The following is a 21085-nucleotide window of genomic DNA, read 5'->3' as shown; positions in this document are numbered from 1 at the left end:
ATCCGCCTCCCACTCTCTCCCTATTTATTTCAAAACCCCCTTCCCCTCCCCCTTTTCTGATGAAGGGTCTAGGCCCGAAACGTCAGCCTCTCTGCTCCTATGATGCTGCTTGGCCTGCTGTGTTCATCCAGCCCTGCACCTTGTTGTCTCTTATAAAGGAACAGCATGTGTTGTTGGCAGAGTAGAACCTAACAGATTCAAGAAAGTGGAAGTGATAGCTGATGTAGTCCTTGAGGCCGTCTTATATCATTTGTGACATGAAACGTCCAAAAGCATTGGGCTTTTAAAAGTATATGGACAGTGTTAACTAGGGAATGGAAACTTTGTAGAGGTCAATCTATCATTTCATATATTCCAAATTCAGATTTGTCCTGGCAAGCAAAAGAATTTAGAATATCACTTGACACCTTCACCTTTCCATAAAACCAAAGATGCAGGAGCAAAGTAGGCCATTCATCTCATCCAGCCCACTCTGCCATTCAGAGAGATAATATCCGATAATCCCGAACTCCACTTTCCTGCCTTTTCTGTATAACCCTTAACAATTAAAAGTCTGTCTATCTCAGCCTTGAATGTACTTAATGACTCAGCTTTTTTTTCTTTATTCATTTTTGGGATGAGGCCATTGGTGGCTAGGCTAGCATTTCTTGCCCATCCCTAATTGCCCGGAGGGCAGTCAACCACATTGCTATGGATCTGGAGTCACATGTAGGCCAGACCAGGTAAGAATGGCAGATTTCCTTCCCTAAAAGACATTAGTGAACCAGATGGGTCTTTCCGACAATCAACAACATATTGTCATCATTAGACTCTTAGTTCCAGATATTTATTGAAGTCAAATTCCACCAGCAGTAATGGGGGGCTTTGAACCTGGGTCCCCAGAACATTACCTGGATCTCTGGATTAACAGTCCAGCGATAATACCACTAGGCCATTGCCTCCCCTAACTGCCATGACAATTCTCTGAAATAAAGCAATGCACATATTCACCACCCTGAGAGTAAAACCCTCTCATTTCTGTCTAAAATGGTCAATTCCTTACTCTGAAATTAAGCCCTCTGGTGTTCAATTCTCCTACAAGAAGAAACAACCTCTCTGTTCCTATCCTGTCAAGTCCCTTAACAATCTTATGTGTTTCAATAAGGTCACCTCTCATTTTCCTAAACTCCATGAGTGCAAGTCCAATATACTCAACCTCTCCTAATCAGAAAACCCATGCATACCCGGTATCAACCTAGTGATCTTTCTTTGGACTGCCTCCAATGCCAGTATGTTTTTCCTTAAGGAGACCAGAATGCTTCACAGTATTACAGCTGTGGTCTGACCAGTGCTTAGCATAGTTTTAGCAAGACCTGCCTATTTTATGCTCTCGTCCCTTTGGAATAAAGGCCAGCTTTCTAATTGCCTTCCTTATTAATTGAACTTGATGCTAGCTTTTCGTGATTCATGTACTAGGGCCCAAAAGTCCCTCTGTGCTGCAGCCTTCTGCAGTCTTTTCCTAATTTCAATAATACTCAGTTCCTCTCATCTTCCTGTTAAAGTGCGTAACCTCACACTTTCCCACACTATATTCCAGCTGCCAAGTTTATGAACACTCACTTAACCTTTCGATATCCCACTGTAGACCCCTTGTGTCATCTTCACTATGTGACCTCCTGCCTACTTTTGTCATCAATAAACTTAACTACAGTATTTCTGACATTCTAATCATTATTACCTTGTGAACAACTGTGGCTCAAACAGTGATCCCAATGGCATGGTGCTGAGGAAGGGTCACCAGACCAGAAACATTAACTGCTTTTTCCTTCACAGATGCTGCCAGACCTGCTTAGCTTTTCCAGCAACTTTGTCTTTGTCCCTATGGCACTCCACTAGTTAGACGTCATTATCCTGAAAATGCTCCCATTTTGATTAGTAAGCTCTGTAATTGGCAGGCACATGAAAATGAAGTGTTAACTCAATGTGATGCTCAAAAATTCTGATCCCAGTACTATTGATTGCCATACATCTATGTATTAAAGTAATGAGTTGTTGAAGATTCTAGGCTGACCTCTCCACAGGGGAAAATTGGATTAAATATGAGAAGGACTAGGGCTGATATCCTACGGGGAGTGTTTGCTAGAGTGGTTGGGGAGGGTTTAAAATAATACGCCAGGGCGGGTGGGAACCTATGTAAAAAGTCATATAAGGAGGCAGCAAGGACAAAAACAAAAGCTAGAAAGGGGAATCAGAAAAGTGATTGGTTTCTCAACCTATGACAAGAATCTAAAAGGGCTATTGAGAAAAATAAGGAGGAGACAAACACTGTTAAATGGACAGGCTTAAAGGCATTGTTCCTGAATGCGCGGAACATCTGCAATAAAGTGGAGGAACTAATCGCTCAGATAGATGTAAACGGATACAATATAATTGGGATTATAGAGACATCGCTGCAGGTTGACCAGGGATGGGAACTGAACGTCCCAGAGTATTCAGTATTATGGAAGGACAGACAAAAAGGAAAAAGTGGCAGAGCAGCATTACTGGTTAAAGAGGAAATTAACACAATAGTCAGAAAGGATATTAGCTCTGACAATGTGGAGTCTGCATGGGTAGACTTGAGAAATACCAAGGGGCAAAAACCATTAGCAGGTGTCATATACAGACCTCCAAAGCGCAATGGTGATGTCGAGAAATTAAACAGGAAATTAGAGATGCATGTAATAAGGGAATATCAGTAATCATGGGTGATTTTAATCTGCACATAGACTGGGCAAGTCAAATTAGCCACAATGCCATAGAGAAGGAATTCCTGGAGTGTATACGGGACGGTTTTCTTGACCAATATGTGAAGGAGCTAACAAGACAGCAGGCCATCTTAGACTGAGTGCTGTGTAATGAGAAGGGAATCACTGCCAATCTAGCTGTGCAAGATCACTTGGGGAAGAGCCACCATAACATGATAGAACTTTTTTTTTTATCAAGATGGAGAGGGAGGTTGTTGATTTGGAGAAGAAGGTGCTAAACCTTAATAAAGGAAACTATGAGGATATGAGGTGTGATTGGCCTTAATAGATTGGGAAGAGTTACTTAAAGGGATGGCAGTGGATAGGCAATGGCAAACACTCAAGGAACACTTGGGGGAACTGCAACAACTGTTTATTCCTGTCTGTCGCAAAAGCAAAATGGCTAAGAGGGCCAATCCATGGCTTACAAAGAAAATAAGAGACAGTATCTGATCCAAGGAAGATGCATACAGATTGGCCAAGAAAAATAATAAATCTGAGGAATGGGAGCAGTTTAGAATTCAGAAAAGAAGGACCAAGGGATTGATTAAGAAGGAGAAAATAATGTACGAAAGTAAGCTTGCAGAGAACATAACGACTGGCACTAAGAGTTTCCACAGGTACGTTAAGAGAAAGAGATTGATGAAAACAAATGCAGGTCCCCTACAGACAGAAACAGGGGGAATGTATAACAGGGGACAAAGAAGTGGCTGAGGAACGGAGTACATACTTTGGTTCTGTTTTCACAAAAGAGGACACAAATCAAATACCAGAATTGTTGCAGGATGCAAGGTTTATTGACAGGGAAGAACTGAGGGAGATCAATATTAGTCGAGAAATGTTGCTCGGAAAATTGTTGGGATCGAAAGTCGATAAATCCCAGGGCCTGATAATCTACATCCCAGAGTACTTAAGGAAATTGCTCTAAAGATAGTGGATGCATTGGTGGTCATCTTCCAGAATTCTATAAACTCTGGAACAGTGCCTGCAGATTGGAGGGTGGCTAATGTCACTCCAATATTCAAAAAGGGAGGTAGAGAGAAAACAGGGAATTATAGAACAGTGAGCCGAACATCGGTAGTAGGGAAAATTCTCAAATCCACTGTCGAGGATTTTATAGCAGAGCATGTAGAAAGCAGTGGCAGTATCAGACAGAGTCAGCATGGATTTATGAAGGGGAAAACATGCTTGACAAATCTATTGGAATTCTATGAAGACATAACAGAGTTGACAAGGGGAAGCCAGTTGATGTAGTATATTTGGACATTCAGAAAGCATTTGAAAGTCCCACATAAGAGATTAACGTGCAAGATTAAAGTGCATGGGATTGGGGAAGTATATTGAGATGGATAGGAAACTGGTTGGCAGACAGGGAACAAAGAGTAGGAAATAATGGGTCCTTTTCAAATTAGCAGGCGGTGACTACTGGGGTGCCACAGGAATCAGTGCTGGGACCCCAGCTATTTACAATATATATTAATGATTTAGACAAAGGAACAAAATGTAACATCTCCACTTTTTTAGATGATACCAAGTTGGGTGGGAGGGTGAACTGTGACGAGTTTTTTCAGCATGATCTCAACAGGTTGGGTGAGTGGGTAAATCAATGGCAGGTGCAGTATAACTTGGATAAATGTGAGGTTATTCACTTCGGAAGCAAAAACAGGAAGGCAGATTACTACCTGAATGGCTGTAAATTGGGAGAGGGGAATGTGCAGCTGGACCTGGGTGCCCTTGTGTACCAGTCGCTGAAGGTAAGCATGCAGATACAACAGGCGGAAAAGGAGGCAAATGGTATGTTGGCCTTCACTGCGAGAGATTTCAAGTACAGGAGCAGGGATATGTTGCTGCAGTTGTACAGGGTCTTGGTGAGACCACACCTGGAATATCGTGTGCAGTTTTGGTCTCCTTTTCTGAAGAATGATGCTCTTGCTCTCGAGGGAATGCAGCAAACGTTTACCAGGTCGATTCCAGGGATGGCGGGTCTGTTGTAAGGGGAGAAATTGGCTAGGTTGGGATTGTTTTTGCTGGAGTTCACATGAATGAGGGGGGATCTCAGAGACTTAGAAAAATTCTAATAAGGCTGGGCAGAGTAGATGCAGGGAGGATGTGTCCAGAACTCAGGGTCACAGTATGAGGATTCAGGGTAGACGATTTAAGACAGAGATGAGGAGACATTTCTTCACCCAGAGAGTGGTAAGCTTGTGGAATTCATTACCACAGGAAGTAGTTGATGCCAAAACATTGAATGTATTCATTGGGTGACTAGATATAGGACTTGGGGCGAATGATATCAAAGGTTATGCGGAGAAAGCAGGATTAGGCTATTGAGTTGGGACGATCAGCCATGATCGTGAAGAACAGTCTCCTCCTGCTCCTATCTGCTATGTTTCTATGTTAACAGACACGTGAGAACAGAGGGATGACATGTACAGGTAGATGGGAACATTTAGAATGGCATCATGGTTGCCACAGACATGGTAGGCCAAAGGGCCTGTTCACGTGCTGTTCTGTGTTCTTCACTCTATCCTCATGAGTGAAATTTCTTTTGCCCAGAGCTATTCTTGTACATTGCCTCTACATTCTCTCCAATGCATTCAATTGCGGCAACGAATACACAATACTCCAGATGATGAGTAACAAGCCTCCTATACAAATTCTAGAGGGCATAGGTTTAAGGAGAGGGGAGAAGATTTAAAAGGGACCTAAGGGGCAACTTTTTCATGCAGAGGGTGGTACGTGTATGGAACGAACTGCCAGAGGAAGTGGTGGAGGCTGGTATAATTACAATATTTAAAAGGCATCTGGATGGGTATATAAATAGGAAGACTTTACAGGGATATGGGCCAAATGCTGGCAAATGGTACTAGATTAATTTAGGACAGACAAGTTGGACCAAAGGGTCTGTTTCCATACTGTACAGCTCTATGACTCTAAATTCAACTTTGCCCTTTTAATTTATAATGCAATTAAAAGCCAAACATGCCGCATGCTTTAGTGATTGCTCTCTCAACCTGTCCTGCTACTTCAATCATTTGTGCACATACACGCCCAGGTCCCTCGACCTCTTTTTTAATACTAAATTACCAACATTTCCTGCCATGTCTCTTCAGACCCGGGTGTATATTTCAGGCACTGCTGGAAGAATTTTTATTAATTTACTTGGAAAAGACAATTTTAAACTCAAATTAATTTTTGTGTTCATCTTAACTTTCAATCGACAACAGCCTCCAAAACTTTATTCTTGTGAGTCTGAATAAAATGTCGCACCAAACTTACTGTTTACTATAGTTGGTATACAAGCAGTCTTTGTTGCCAGTCTTTCTGTACTAGTTACAAACATTGCTACTTCCGATGTCCTTTGCTTATGTGGAGCAAGTGTCTGAAATTAAAAAAAGACATAAGTTAATTTTAATCAATTCATGCTTTAAGTGTCACAAAGCTTATCTGTTTTGGATATTAGGATTACAGATAGAGAAATGCTTGGTAATGACAGCTTGAGTAATGAGACACCAAAATAATGTCCTGATGCAGGTGTTGTATACTTCATCAACAAAGGATGATAAAGAAAATTGGAGGAACTTCAGTAACTAGCTTTCTAACAGCAGAGGCAGTAGCAAGCCTTTAAATCAAAGGAGTCATTTCAACAGAGGAATTAATTCCTTTCCACTGGGTGAGTTGACCATCTCAATTGACAAATAGTCCCATTCATGTAAACATCAGCAACTAAGGTCAGAGGTTTGCGAGAAGATTTGTAGCTTGGGTTGTGGATGAGGTTGTAGACATGCTCACGGAGCCGGTGGGTTTGGTTGCAAACGTGTTGTCACCCTGCTAGGTAACATCGTCAGTGCGCCTCTGGTGAAGTATCAGTGTTCTGTCCCGCTTGTTATTTATATGCCTCGGTTTGTTGGGATGGTTGGTATTATTTCCGGTTTTGTTTCTCAGTGATTTGTACACAGGGTCTAATTCAACATGTCTGTTGATGGAGTTCCAGTTGGAATACGAGGCCTCCAGGAATGCCCTGGAGTGTCTCTGTTTGATTATCCATGTGTTGTCCCAGTCAAATTCATGTCCCTCGTTACCCGTGTGTAGTGAGACAAGTGAGAATTGGTCATGTCTCTTGGTGACTCTCAGGGCATGGCACAGAGATTTCCCTACCCCCAGCTTCTGTCCTCTTTCTTCTGTAGGTGACTTCTATAATCATATTCCTTGCAGGCCGAGGGTGGAAAGGTTACCTCTTCCTTTTATCTCCCAAAAGGATGCACCAAGACCTACTGGGAGATTTTGTAACTGACTAGAAACAGGCCAAAATATTTGCTGGGACTTTGTCAAGAAATTTTGCCACTGCATTGCAATCACCTTTCCTGCAAACTGGTGCCTATTCCAAGATACATCCACAGAACACAGGAACTCATTGCAACAACTGACACTGCCTAAATTAAAGGTTCTGGTGTCACGTCAAGCAGTTGGACATCGATGGAATTCCAGCACACACTGGCAATGATCTGCGAACACCTATGTCCTCAAAAAATGCCACGTGGGATGCAAATGAAGTAGCAATAATGCAAGGCCTCAAAATAGGTGTGTCACTCTTCATGGCGCAAGGCAAATGAACTTCCTGTACTTAGTCTATTTCTTCAATGGTTATTCATCAATTGGTGGCTCAATTTTCTCTTCAAAGCTGTGGCTGCACCAAAATTGGACTTTACAAAGAAGCAGTGTTGCACAAAACTTACCAATCGCATAATGATCACAGAAAATATGGAAGTCTTACCTTTGGTGGAGATATTGAGGCCTGCTGAGGGTTAGTTCCTGTACCTGGTACGAAAACTGTCTTGGTGTGAGACACTTTTCCATTTTTTGGTCCTTTATTGTCTGGTGATGAGAATTGACTTTCAGCAACCAAGACCTGTCATTTTCAGAAAGTAACAGAAATCAATGACTCTCCATTATTTTAATTTACATTCGATTAATTCAATAATGTCATTTTACTTCAGCATATTTGCACACAAATATTTTATCAGTTGTAACATTTGCCTCACACAAAATTAAAGAGAAAACAAAACCATGTTTTCATATGAACACATTTAACAACCAGAAGTGACAAAATCTTATAACAGTAACTATTTTGACACATTGCTACTGATAGAATTGGCAGCCAATGTTCACATGGAGAAAATACCCACTAACAGCAATGACAAAATGGTAAGAGGGGACCTTTTAAAACTACCTGCATGGACTTTGCTAAAGCATTTGACAAGGTCTCTCATGGGAGGCTATAAGGTGGTAAGTTGAATTCAAAACTGGCTTGGTCATAGAAAACAGTGAGTAGAAGATCACAGAATCCCTACAATGTGGAAACAGGCCCTTCAGCCCAACAAGTCCACACCGACCCTCAGCGCATTCCACCCAGAGCCATTCCCTTATAATCCACCTAATCTACACATCCCTGAACACTATGGGCAATTTAACAAGGCCAATCCACCTAGCCTGCAGATCTTTGGACAGTGGGAGGAAACTGGAGCACCCAGAGGAAACCCACACAGACACGGGGAGAATGTGCAAACTCCACACAGGCAGTCACCCGAGGGTGGAATTGAACCCAGGTCCTTGGTACTGTGAGGCAGCAGTGCCAACCTCTGAGCTACCATACCGCCCCCAGTTGCATAGGGGTGTTTTATTAATGACTGGAGGTCTGTGACCAGTACTATTCTGCAACGATCAGTACTGAGACCTCTGTTGTTTGTAATTTATGTGAATGATTTGGATGAAAATGGTGGACGAGTAAATTTGCAGACGACACAAAATTGGTGGAGTTGTGAATAGGAGGAAGGTTATCAAAGGATACAGCAGGAAATCGACCAATTGGAAAGTTGGGTGGAGAAATGGAGTTTAAGAGTGAGGCAATACATTATGGGAGGTCTAATGCAAGAGGAAAGTAAATGGCTAGACTCTTAGGCACACTGACATACAGACGGACCTAGGGGTGCAAATCCATAGCTACCTGTAATTGACCACACAAGTGGATAAGGCAGTAAAGAAGACATACGGCATGGTGTCTTTATCAGGTGGGGCACTGGGTATAAAAGTTGGCTAGTCATGTTGCAACTGTTTAAAACTTTAGTTAAGCCATAGTTGGAGTATTGTGTATAGTTCTGGTTGCCACACTGCAGGAAGGCTGTGGAGGCTTTGGAGAGGGTGCAAAAGAAGTTTACCAGGATGTTGCACAGATTGGAGTGTATTAGCTATAAGGAAGGTCTGGACAAACTTGGGAGTATTTTATCTAGATCATTGGAGGCTGAGGGGCAACCTGGTAGAAGCATATAAAATGTTGAGAGGAATGGACAGGGTAGATAGTCGGAGTCTTTTTTCCAGGGTGAAAATGTCAAATACGAGGGGGCGTAGGCTTAATATGAGAGGGAAAATGTTTAAAGGAGGTATGCGAGGCATTTTTTCTCCCCCCCTCCAACCCAAGGGTGGCAGGTGCCTGGATCCGGCTGCCATGGGAACAGCACTGTCTCAGTAATGCACTGGACTGTCAGACTCAATTTTCAAATACCACAAAGAGAGATAAATTTGGAAATATTTGGTGGAAAGAATACATGTGTCAGAACTTCGTCATGGAAGGAATAAAAAGAGGAAATAAAGTTTAGACTTAAGTTAACTTCTTTCATTTAAAATGGAGTCGATCAGGCATACAAAAGTGCTTAATTAACAGTGGTAAAGCCAGGAATTTGAAGCAATAAGGAGCAGGAAAAGAGGTGTTTTCTTCACATTTTCTGAATTAGTTCCAAAAAACTCATTTTTTTTCTTTAGTTTCAAAGCTAGGAATCATTAACTTGCTATTACTTCACAAAAGTATTAAATCAAAGTAGATAAGACTTCAGAGAACTAAATAAAAGACAAAGTAACTATAACATGAGATTATTAATGTACACAGTTATAGTGTAAAGGCAGATTGGGAGGAAGGCATTCTCAAATGTTTTCAGAAGAATTTTCTTGATCAGTATGCTTCCTACCCAATAAGAAAGGAAGTGCTGCTGGATCTAGACTTAGTCATAGAGATCTAGAGCACAGAGAAAGGCCCTTTGATCCATCACATCCGTGCCTGTCAAAAACAACCACCTAACTATTCTAATCCCATTTTCCAGGACTCAGCCCATAGCCCTGTATGCCTTGACATTACAAGTGCAGATCTAAATATTCATCATCATCATCATCGTTACAGAATCTTTACAGTGTGGAAACAGGTGCTTCGACCCTTGGAGCATCTCACCCAGACCCATCCCCCTATAACCCACCTAATCTACACATCCCTGAACACTATGGGCAATTTGGCATGGCCAATCCACCTAACCCGCACATCTTTGGACTGTGGGAGGAAACCCATGCAGACACGGGGAGAATGTGCAATCTCCACACAGACAGTCACCCGAGGGTGGAATCGAATTCGGGTGCCTGGCGCTGTGAGGCAGCAGTGCTAACCACTGAGCCACCGTGTTGCCCTTTAATCTTCAAATTTCCTTTCATTAAATGTTTTGAAGGTTCCTGCCTCTCCCACCCTTACAGGCAGTGAGTTCCAGATTTCCACCACCCAGTAGGTAAAAAAGATTTTCCTCATATCTCCTGGAAATCTTCTGCCCATTACCTTAAAGCTACACACCCGGTCACTGATCTCTCATGAAGGGGAAAGGTTTCTTCTTGTCTACCTTATCTATGCCCCTCATAATTTTATATAACTCTATGGGAATTTTGGGAATGATCTGGGTCAAATAGATCAAAAGTGTCAGTCGGTGATCTTTCGAAATGAGTATCACGAGGAGTAGGTTAACTATGGAAAAGGAACAGTAGCAAATGAAGTAAGAACTAGAGGCAGGCCAGCAGCAGAACTCAAGGCAGGGAGTCAGCAGCAGCGAGAGGAGTGATATTTTGATTCCTCGCTGATCAGGAAAAGGGGGGTGTGATTGTGACTGAGGCAGAAAATGGGACCCAAACGGCAGGAGCCTCAGTTTTTGTAATTATTCAATAAGTATGAGGTTCTTTCAGATTGGCGAGACGAGAAAGACGCTGCAGAGTGGATGAGCCAACTGACCACGGCAAAGGAAACCACTGAAGATGGAGGAATAAAAGGACTGAGATAGATAGGTTCTTGATTATCAAGGAGAACAAGGGTTATGGGGAGAAAGCGGGAGAATAGGGTTGAGGAACTTATCAGCCATGATTGAATGGCGGAGCAGACTCGGTGAGCCAAATGGCCTAATTTCTGCTCCTATGTCTTATGGTCTTATGGAACATAGAGGTAGCAGAAGACCATGGCATATTAGGTAGAAGGCTTAGAAGAAATATGACGAAACTCTGGAAATCACTGCCCGTAAGGTTGGTAGAGTATTTAGATATGCACTTGTAATGCCAAAGTATACAAGGCTATGGACCAAGTACTGCAAACTGGGATTAGAATGGTCACATGGTTGTTCATGACCAGTGCAGACACAATGGGTCAAAGGGCCTTTTTCTGTGTGGTAAATCTTTACGACATAATGAGGCAGTACAGTGAGAGAGACTGACATTGTTCTCCTCAGTAAGAACCAAGAATCTAGAAGACTGTTGTCTGCTCAGTGCCAGGATTTGAGACATATGCTCAGGGCTGGGGAGTAACTTAAAGTGATAGTACAAAAATGCAATCATAGTCAGAGAGAGTCAGAGTCATACAGCGTAGAAACAAGCTATTCAGTCCACCATGTCTATGTCGATCAACAAACACCGAACTATTTACCTGCACTTGGTTCAGAGTCTACCATGCCCTGGCATTTTAAGTAATTATCCAGATGGTTCTTAAATGTTGTGAGGGTACCTGCCTCCACCACCATCTCAGGCAGCATATTCCATATGTCTACCATCCCCTGCATGAAAGAATTTTTTTCTTGACCTCTGCTAAACCACTTCTCTCCTTAAACTCATACCCTCTGGTCTTAGACACATCTCCCATAGGGAAACAATTCTCACAATCTAACCTGTTTATACTTCTCATGATATTGTATACTTCTATCAGATACCCCCTCAGCCTCGTCTGCTCCAAGGAAAGCAAACCCAACCTATCCAATTTCTCCTCATAACTGAGACTTTTCATCCCAAGCAACATTGTGGTGAAACACCTATACAGCCTCTCCAGTGCAGTCACATCCTTCCAATAGTGTGGCTACCAGAAATGCATACAGTATTTCACGTGTGGCTTCCAATGCTCTATGAAGTTACAACAAGACTTCCTTGCTCCTACATTCAACATCCCAGCTAATGAAGACTAGCATCCTGTATGCCTTCTTCACCACCCTGCCTACCTTGCTGTCATCTTCAGAGATTATGATCTTGTACACCAAGATCCCTTTGTTCTTCATTATACCCTAGAGACATATCATGCATTGTGTATATGCTTCCCTTAATAGATCTCCCAAAATGCATCGCATCGCATATATCAGGGTCAAATTCCTTCGGTCAATTCTCTGCCCACTTTGCCAGTTGAATAATTACAGACAGTAGCCCGAGACCGTCCTGCTCAATATCACCAATTTTCATGTCACCTGCAAACTTACTCATTATACCTTCTACATTCACACCCATATCATTAATGTACATTGCAGACAGCAAGGATCCCCAAGCACCAATACTTGTGGTACACCACTGGTCACAGGTTTCCAATCACAAAAATAACTGTCCACCATCACCCTTTGTCAATTTTGGATCCAGTGTGCCAACTTGCCTCAGATCAAATGGGCTATTATCTTTCGGACCAGCCTTCCATGTGGACCATGTCAAAGGCCTTACTAAAGTCCATCTAAACAACTGCACTACCCTCAACAATATATTTAGCCACCTGTTTTCAGGGCCTTTGCTGTACCCAGTGCCTTCAGTTGTCTCTGGAGAACACATGGAATGAATCAAATTGACACCTGTGACACTGTGAACTTCCAAAAAAGACAGAAGAATCATCCACACAGCATTTCTGGCTGAAGACTGCTGCAAATGTTTCAGCCTTATCTTTTGCACTGGTGTGCTGCGCTCCCCCATCATTAAGGATCAGAATATTTGTGGAGTCCCCTCCTCCAGTGAGCTTTTTAATTGGCCACCACTACTGTATATGGCAGCACTGGAGAGCATAACTTTGTTCCATTGATTCAGGAATCACACAGCTCTATCCATCACTTGTTGCTTAAGCTGTTTGGTACACAAGTAGTCTTGTTTTGTAACTTGACCAAGCCGACACTTCATTTTTCGGCATACCTGTGCTGCTCCTGGCATGCCATCCTGCACTGTTCATTGAACCTAGACTGGCCTGTTGGCTCAATGGTACAGCATGGCAATATACTGGAACATGAAAGTTGTAGATTGTGCTTGAGTACAAATCTGCTACTGCTGATGGCCTGCAGCTCAGATGAATACCTAGTTTTGGGCTGTTAGGTTTATTCAAAATACAACCTATTAACACGTTGATAGTGCCACACAACACAGTGGGCACTATTCTCAACGAGAAGACAAGATTTTCTCTTCATAAAGACTGTGTCGTGGTCATTCTTACTGACACTGTCATGGAGAGATGCATCTGCAGAATGCAGATTGTTGAGTCTGTTCTTCCCTCTTGTTGGTTGATTCACCGCATGCCACAGACCCAGATAATGCCCTTTAGGACTGAAACTGTTTGGTCATTGTAGTGCTGCCAAGCCATTCTTAGTCATAGTCGTTGAAGTCCCACACTCATACTTCATTAAGTGAATCTGAGAGTAGGGTCTATGTCAGGTTGACTAATCTGTGAGAAAGCTTTCCCAATTCTGGGACCAACCTCCACATATTAGTAAGGTTGCCTCGGTTGATGCCTTGTGGTCATTCAGTTTTATTCCTTATTTCCAGCGTTTTGGTAATCAATACAATTGAGTGGCTTGGTAGGCCTTTTTAAAGGTCAATTAACGAGTCAACCACATTGCTGTACATATCAGTCAGACCAGGTAAGGACAGCAGACATCATTCCATAAAGGACATTAGTGAGCCAGATGGTATCTATGACAACTGACAATGATTTTATAGTCATCATTATACTTTCAATTCTAGATATTTCAAAAACTCAATCCTACCATCTACCTTCTGCCATCAAATTCACTCCTTGTTAAATTTTAAAACTATACTAAGTTTGCCAAACAGAATTTTCCTTTTGTAAAGCATGTTGAATCAGTTTGTTTGCATTATAATTTTCTAAATGCCTAGCTACTACCTCCTCAATAATGGATTCCAGCATTTTCCCCAATAACAGGCGTTATGCTACTTAGCCTATGGATTTCTGCTTTCTGTCTTCAATACAGACATTACAATTCCAGTTCTCTGATCCACGAGTGCATTTCCAGGATCTAAAGAAATTCTGGGGAAAGCATACAAACAATACATCAACCATCTCTGCAACTATTTCTTCTCAATCTCTAGGTTGCAGGTCATTATGCAGAGGGAGCATGTCTGACGTTAGTCTAATTAGTTTTCCAAGCATCTTCCCAGCAAAAGTATATTCCAATGAAAAGGAAGGACTGTAAGAAAAGGGGTAATCTGCCATGGGTGTCTAAAGAAATAAGGGAGGCTATCAAATTGAAAGAGAAGGCATACAAAGTGGCCAAAAACAGCATGAAACTAGAAGATTGGGAAAACTTTACAGGTCAACAGAAAGCCACAAAAAGAGCTCTAAAGAAAAGCAAGATAGAACATGAGAAAAAACTAGCACAGAATATAAAGACAGATAGCAAAAGTTTCTATAAATGTATAAAACGAAAAAGAGTGGCTAAAGTAAACGTTGGCCCTTTAGAGCATGAGAAGGGGAATTTAGTTATGGGATATGATGAAATGGCCGAGGCATTGAACAGGTATTTTGTATCGGTCTTCACAGTGGAGGACACTAATAACATGTCAGTAATTTACAAAGAGACGAAGGTAGGTGAGGACCTGGAAACAATCATTATTACGGAAGAGGTAGTGTTGGGCAAGCTAATGGAGCTAAGGATTGATAAGTCTCCTGGCCCTGATGGAATGCATCCCAGGGTACTAAAAGAGATGGCGGGAGAAATAGCAGGTGCACTGGCGGTAATTTTCCAAAATTCGCTGGACTCTGGGGCAGTCCCAGCAGATTGGAAAACAGCAAATGTGACGCCACTGTTTAAAAAGGGAAGTAGACAAAAGATGGGGAATTATAGACCAGTTAGCCTTACCTCTGTAGTGGGGAAGATGCTTGAGTCTATTATCAAGGAAGAAATAGCAAGGCATCTTGATAGAAATTGTCCCGTTGGGCAGACGCAGCATGGGTTCATGAAGGGCAGGTCATGCTTGACAAATCTTTTGGAATTCTATGAAGACATTACGAGCGAGGTGGACAATGGGGACCCAGTGGATGTGGTGTACCTAGATTTCCAAAAGGCCTTCGACAAGGTGCCGCACAAGAGGCTACTGCATAAGATAAGGATGCATGGCATTAAGGGTAGAGTATTAGCATGGATAGAGGATTGGTTGACTAACAGGAAGCAAAGAGTGTGGATAAATGAGTGCTATTCTAGCTGGCAGTCAGTGACTAGTGGTGTGCCTCAGGGATCGGTGTTGGGACCGCAATTATTTACAATTTATATAGATGATTTGGAGTTGGGGACCACGTGTAGGGTGTCAAAGTTTGCAGATGACACTAAGATGAGTGGCAAAGCAAAGTGTGCAGAGGACTGTGAAACTTTGCAGAGGAACATAGATACATTGAGTGAGTGGGCAAAGGTCTGGCAGATGGAATACAATGTAAATAAATGTGAAGTCATTTTGGTAGGAGTAATAGTAAAAAGTTGAATGGTTAGAAGTTGCAGCATGCTGCTATGCAGAGGGACTTGGGTGTCCTTGTGCATGAATCACAGAAGGTAGGTCTGCAGGTACAACAAGTAATTAGGAAGGCAAATGGAATTTTGTCCTTCATTGCTAAAGGGATTGAAACTAAAAGCAGAGAGGTTATGCTGCAGCTGTGTGCAGTTTTGGTCTCCTTACTTGAGAAAGGATGTATTGGCACTGGAGGGGGTGCAAAGAAGGTTCACTAGCTTGATTCCGGAGTTGAGGGGGTTGGCTTATGAGGAGAGACTGAGTAGATTGGGATTATATTCATTGGAATTCAGAAGATTGAGGGGGGATCTTATAGAAACATATAAAATTATGAAGGGAATAGATAAGATAGAAGTAGAGAGGATGTTTCAACTGGCAGGTGAAGCTAAGACAAGAGGGCATAGCCTCAAGATTAGAGAGAGCAGATTTAGGACTGAATTGAGAAGGAATTTCTTCACCCAGAGGGTTGTTAATCTATGGAATTCCTTGCCCAGTGAAGTAGTTGACGCTACTTCAGTAAATGTTTTTAAAAAAAAGGTAGTTATTTTTGAACAATAAAGGAATTAAGGGATACGGTGAGAAGGCAGGTAAGTGGATCTGAGTCCACGAAAAGATCAGCCATGATCTTATTGAATGGCGGAGCAGGCTCGAAGGGCTAGACAGCCTACTCCTGCTCCTAGTTCTTATGTTCTTATGTTCTATGTTCTTTTCTCTAGTAAAAACCAAAAGAACTGCGGATGCTGTAAATCAGGAACAAAAACAAAGTTGCTGGAAAAGCTCAGCAGGTCTGGCAGCATCTGTGGAGGAGAAAACAGAGTTAACGTTTCAGGTCCGGTGACCCTTCCTCAGAACATTTGCCATTGTCACCAACCATATTACTTCTTAAACTATTTTTCAAGCCTACTGTATTTAACTGTGTTCATACACTTAATCCTCAATGATAAGTGAAATGCAACTATTTCATTTTCAGTTCTGAGGAAGGGTCACCAGACCCAAAACGTTAACTCTGTTTTCTCCTCCACAGAACTGGAGACCTGCTGCCAGACCTGCTGATCTTTTCTCTCGTGATTGTTTTTAAGTTCTTTTTCCTTCTTGGATTTGTATTTCACTGGTTTTTGTGTCTTCTTCCATGAAGACAGGTATAAAAGACTTGTTCAAAAGTCTCTGCCATTTCCTTCAGCGGCATTATTAATTCTGTCCCGCACTTTAAAAAACCATTTACTTTAGCTGTTCCTTATATACAACCTGCAGTTCTTACCATCTTGCTAGATATTCTCATATTCTAATTATTCTCTTTTATTAATCACTTCGCTACTTTCTAAACTTTTACCCGTTTTCTGGCCTACCACTAAGTGCAGCATTAGAGGCACTTTCTTCCAATTTGATATATCCTTGTCTTTCTAAGTCAGTCACGGATGTTTCATCTTTTACATAGTATCTTTTGTAAAAGTCAGAGTCACACAGCACAGAAACAGACCCTTTGACCCAACATGTCCATGCTGACCAAGTTTCCTAAACTGAACGTGTCCCATTTCCCTGCGTTTGACCCATATCCCTCTAAACCTTTCCTATCCATGTATCTGTCTAATAGTTTTTCAGACGTTATAATTATACTCATTCTATCACTTCCTCTGGCAGCTTGTTCCATATATGCACCACAGTCTGTGGAAAAAATTACCCCTCAGGTCCCTTTTAAATCTTTCCTTTCTCACCTTAAACTTATGCCCTCTAGTTTTGGAATCTCCTACCCTGGGGAAAAGACCCTGGTCATACACCTTATCTATGCCCCTCATAATTTTATAAACCTCTATAAAGGTCACCCTTCAACTTCTTACACTGCAGGGAGAAAAGTCCCAGCCCTTCCAGCCTCTCCTTATATTTTAAATCCTCGTAAACTTTTTTTGCACCCTTTCCATTTTAATAACATTTCTAAAGCTGGGGGAACAGAATTGTTCACAGTACTCCAAATGTGGCCTTACCAAAGTCTTGTACAGCAATAACATGACACCCCAACTCCTGTACTCAATGCTCTGACCAATGAAGGCAAACATGCCAAACGCCTACTTCACTACCTCTAAAGGGCCCAAAGTTTCCATGCTGTATTCCTCTATGACTCTACCCTATGACTCTATAGCAGTATCAACACTGCTCCTTTAAGGTGTGACAGTTATTCCCTGACGAAGGATTTCAGCTCGAAACGTTGACTTTCTGGCTCCCGATGCTATCTGACCGGCTGTGCTTTTCCAACTCCACATTTATTGACTCTAGCTTCCAGCATCTGCAGTCCTTACTGTCTCCAAGTTAACAAAAGACTTTACTGGCAACGTCTACCAGCAAGGTTGAGTCACCACAGAAAATGCACGTAACTCATCTACCCACCCTCCAATCACCACTTGCCTATGTGACATGGTCTGCAGATTGTGCACTGAATTTATCAGCTATCTTAGAACCCACTGAACCAGAATGAAAGCCAGTCATTTTGATTCTGAGAGTCTACCAAAAGAAAAGAAGTGATGAGGTGCAGTTCCTGCACACTACTGTACTCAACTGCTGTCCCAACTCAACTGGATTTCTAACATATATAAACATGAAAATTAAAACTTCAATTTAAGATTACCATTGTACTGAAAATGGACTGTGTAGAACACATTACCTGTGAACTGCTACCATCAAATAATACATGGACAGCTGTTTTCACTTCTGAAATCCTGTCTTTCATTGGTAGCCCCTGTAATGAAATAAAACAACCCTGTTTCCTAAAGCAATGATATATTCCAACAATACATCTGTATTCTTATATTAATGACTGATCTAGTTTGTAGTCTGAATACTGCACTGAGTTTCAATGGTTCTTCAATCTACCAACTGAGAAACTTTCAAGATGCAAGACAGAATTTTTGTTGTAATGTCACTTGAAAAGTAAAACTATACCACATATTTAGCTTCAGTCAACAAATCTCACAAAATAATATAATGACACTGACAGCAAACTGGAGGGACTGACCTCCTTGAAAGCAGTTACATCACCAGACTGGACAGATTGTATCCTACACTGTTAATGGAAACCTGGGAGGACACAGCAGATGTCTGATGATCAGTTTCCAACTCACATTAAATCCAGGCAAGATACAAAAAGGGTTGAGGTCGGTGTAACATCATTCAAAAAGGGACAGGAAAAATAATTATTGGGCTGTCAGTCTGGCCTCAGATTTGGGCAAAATACTACAATCAACACTGAATGACAGGATTAACTGTTACTTATAAAGGCATTGATCAATCAGTGATCATTAACATTATTTTGTAAAGGAAAGATTATCTTCTATTAACTTAATTCTTGTGTTTGGGGAAATAGCCAGGAGGATCGATGAAGGTCATGCAGAGGATGTTGTCTGCATAGATTTCAGTAAAGCACTTAAATTGGTCAGAAAAGTGAAATCCTACAGGATACATGGGAATGTGGTGAGGTTGAATCAAAACTAGTCAGTGGCAGACAACAATAGTCAATACATATTTTTGCAAAAGGAAAAGGGTTTCCAGTGGTGTTCCACAAAACTCAGCTTAAGTACCTTGTTGCTTACAGGATATACTAATGTCTTGGAATTAAATATGGAAAGCATCATTGGGAAAATTTGCAGACAACACAAAAATTTGCTCTGTATTTGGTGGTGTTAAGGATAGCCGTCAATTCCAAAATAATGACAATGCTTTGGTTGAGTAAGTGGGAAATTGTCCAAACGTAATTCAACTCAGAGAATTATGAGGTATGCATTTGAGGAGGAAAACCAAAACAAGGGACTACACAATAGGAGGGGAGAGTGTATTGAGAGGAGTAAAGGAAGTAAGAGATTTTGGAGCGCATGTCCACAGGTGCTTGCATGACAGGTAGATCAAATCAATAAGGTGGTAAAGAAGGAACATGGGAAACTTTCCTTCATTGGCAAGCATTGAATATAAAAACAGAGATTTAATGTTGGAACTGTACAAGAAACTGGTTAAGCCACAACTGTTATATGTTAGGACATAATTGGTCCAGCAAGAACACAAAGGAGATTTACAAGAATGTTGCCAGCTAGAAAATTGCAGCCATGAGGATATGTTGAATAGACTAGAGCTGTTTTCCTTATATCAGAGAATGCTGAGGGGTGATTTAATTGAGTTGCACACAACAATGAAGGGTTTGGACAGAGTGGACAGGGAAGACCTGTTTGCCCTAACAAAGAGGTCAATTACCATATGTCACAGATCTAACATTAATGGTAGAATGATTAGTGGGGACATGAGAAAAACAGTGTCCACACAGAGGTGGTTCACATCTGGAATTTGCTGCTTGGTTTGGTAGTTGAGGAAGAAATCCTCAACTTATTTAAAAGGAACGTGAATCGGCACCTGAAGTGCGGTAACCAGCAAGGCTATGGGTCTGGTATTAGAAATTGGCATTACAATGGGCCTTGTTTATCTGGCCACCACAGACACAATAAGCTAAATGGTCTCTTTCTGAGCTGTAGCGTTTCTATGCTTCCAATGTCAATCGGTGCCCAACTGCTGATTTGATTCTCCACATCTCATTGCAAGCCTCTTGCAGAAACATTGATTGGTGGAGCAGCTCTCTGCTTCCTTCTTCTTGAGCTCCTCCAAACACTGCAGTCCATTGAGTTAGCACTCTTAACAACAGGAACTTTCACTGATTTTTTTTCTTTAAAAATGTGACTGGTAGTTGATTATAGCAGCCTACAAATTGACCGATTTTTAAAAAAATGTCAACAACTGACTGTCACTTGTTGCTTCTCTGAAACTGACAGACTTGATCATTTTCAGCCCAACTGTCCATAAACCAACACAGCTTCCCATGAAGCAGCTCAATACAATATCAGCAGAAGACTGTTATTCTTAAGAAATTCCCAAATTCAAGATGTAAAGGCCAAATGATGCATTTCTGATATTCTCTTTATCCTGTTACTAGGCCCTTGCTAAAAATTTCTCCTCCCCAAATACACTCTGTTACCTCATCAAAAATCTCCAGAAAGTTAGCTGAATATAATTTTCTCTCAACAAAGCTGTCTTGGCTTAAGTCATCCGCATTTGCTCAAGTGATTATTAATTTTGTCCTTAATTATGCCTTCTAGAAGCTTCCCCAAATCTGAGGTTAAACAGGTTGGTCTGTAGCACCGGAGCTTATCTTTACGGTTTTTTGAACACAGGTGCAACATTTGCAATCTGCAGTACTTTGGCACCACTCCTGAGTCCAAGACTGAAAAATTGTGACTTTTGCCTGAGCAATTTCCACTTTTAGTAGGATGCTTCTCATCTGGTTCTGGTATCTTATCTAACTCTAAATACTGACAAACTATCCAATACCTCCTTCTTATCAATTGTAAACTCTTCAAGTTTTTAAATGTCCTCTTCCTTCACCATTGCCTGTTCAGCATTTTGTTCCTTGGTAAGGAAGT

General features: G+C 41.6%; 1 protein-coding gene across 1 annotated transcript in view; it reads right to left on the bottom strand.

Annotated features, from left to right (window-relative positions):
• Positions 1 to 21085, bottom strand: part of LOC125485439 (synaptonemal complex protein 2-like) — a 105138-nt gene that overhangs the window by 9837 nt on the left and 74216 nt on the right. Inside the window, exons 8-10 of the mRNA XM_048608200.1 lie at positions 18292 to 18366; positions 7540 to 7674; positions 6045 to 6147 (exon numbers count right to left, since the gene is read on the bottom strand). Of these exons, the coding sequence (XP_048464157.1) occupies positions 6045 to 6147; positions 7540 to 7674; positions 18292 to 18366 (313 nt within the window). The remainder of the gene's footprint in view (positions 1 to 6044; positions 6148 to 7539; positions 7675 to 18291; positions 18367 to 21085) is intronic.

This window comes from Rhincodon typus, chromosome 19 (genome assembly GCF_021869965.1).
Source record: "Rhincodon typus isolate 14 chromosome 19, sRhiTyp1.1, whole genome shotgun sequence".
NCBI classification, from domain to species: domain Eukaryota; kingdom Metazoa; phylum Chordata; class Chondrichthyes; order Orectolobiformes; family Rhincodontidae; genus Rhincodon; species Rhincodon typus.
The sequence above is the reverse complement of the archived record's forward strand: the minus strand, read 5'-3'. Positions and strand labels throughout refer to the sequence as shown.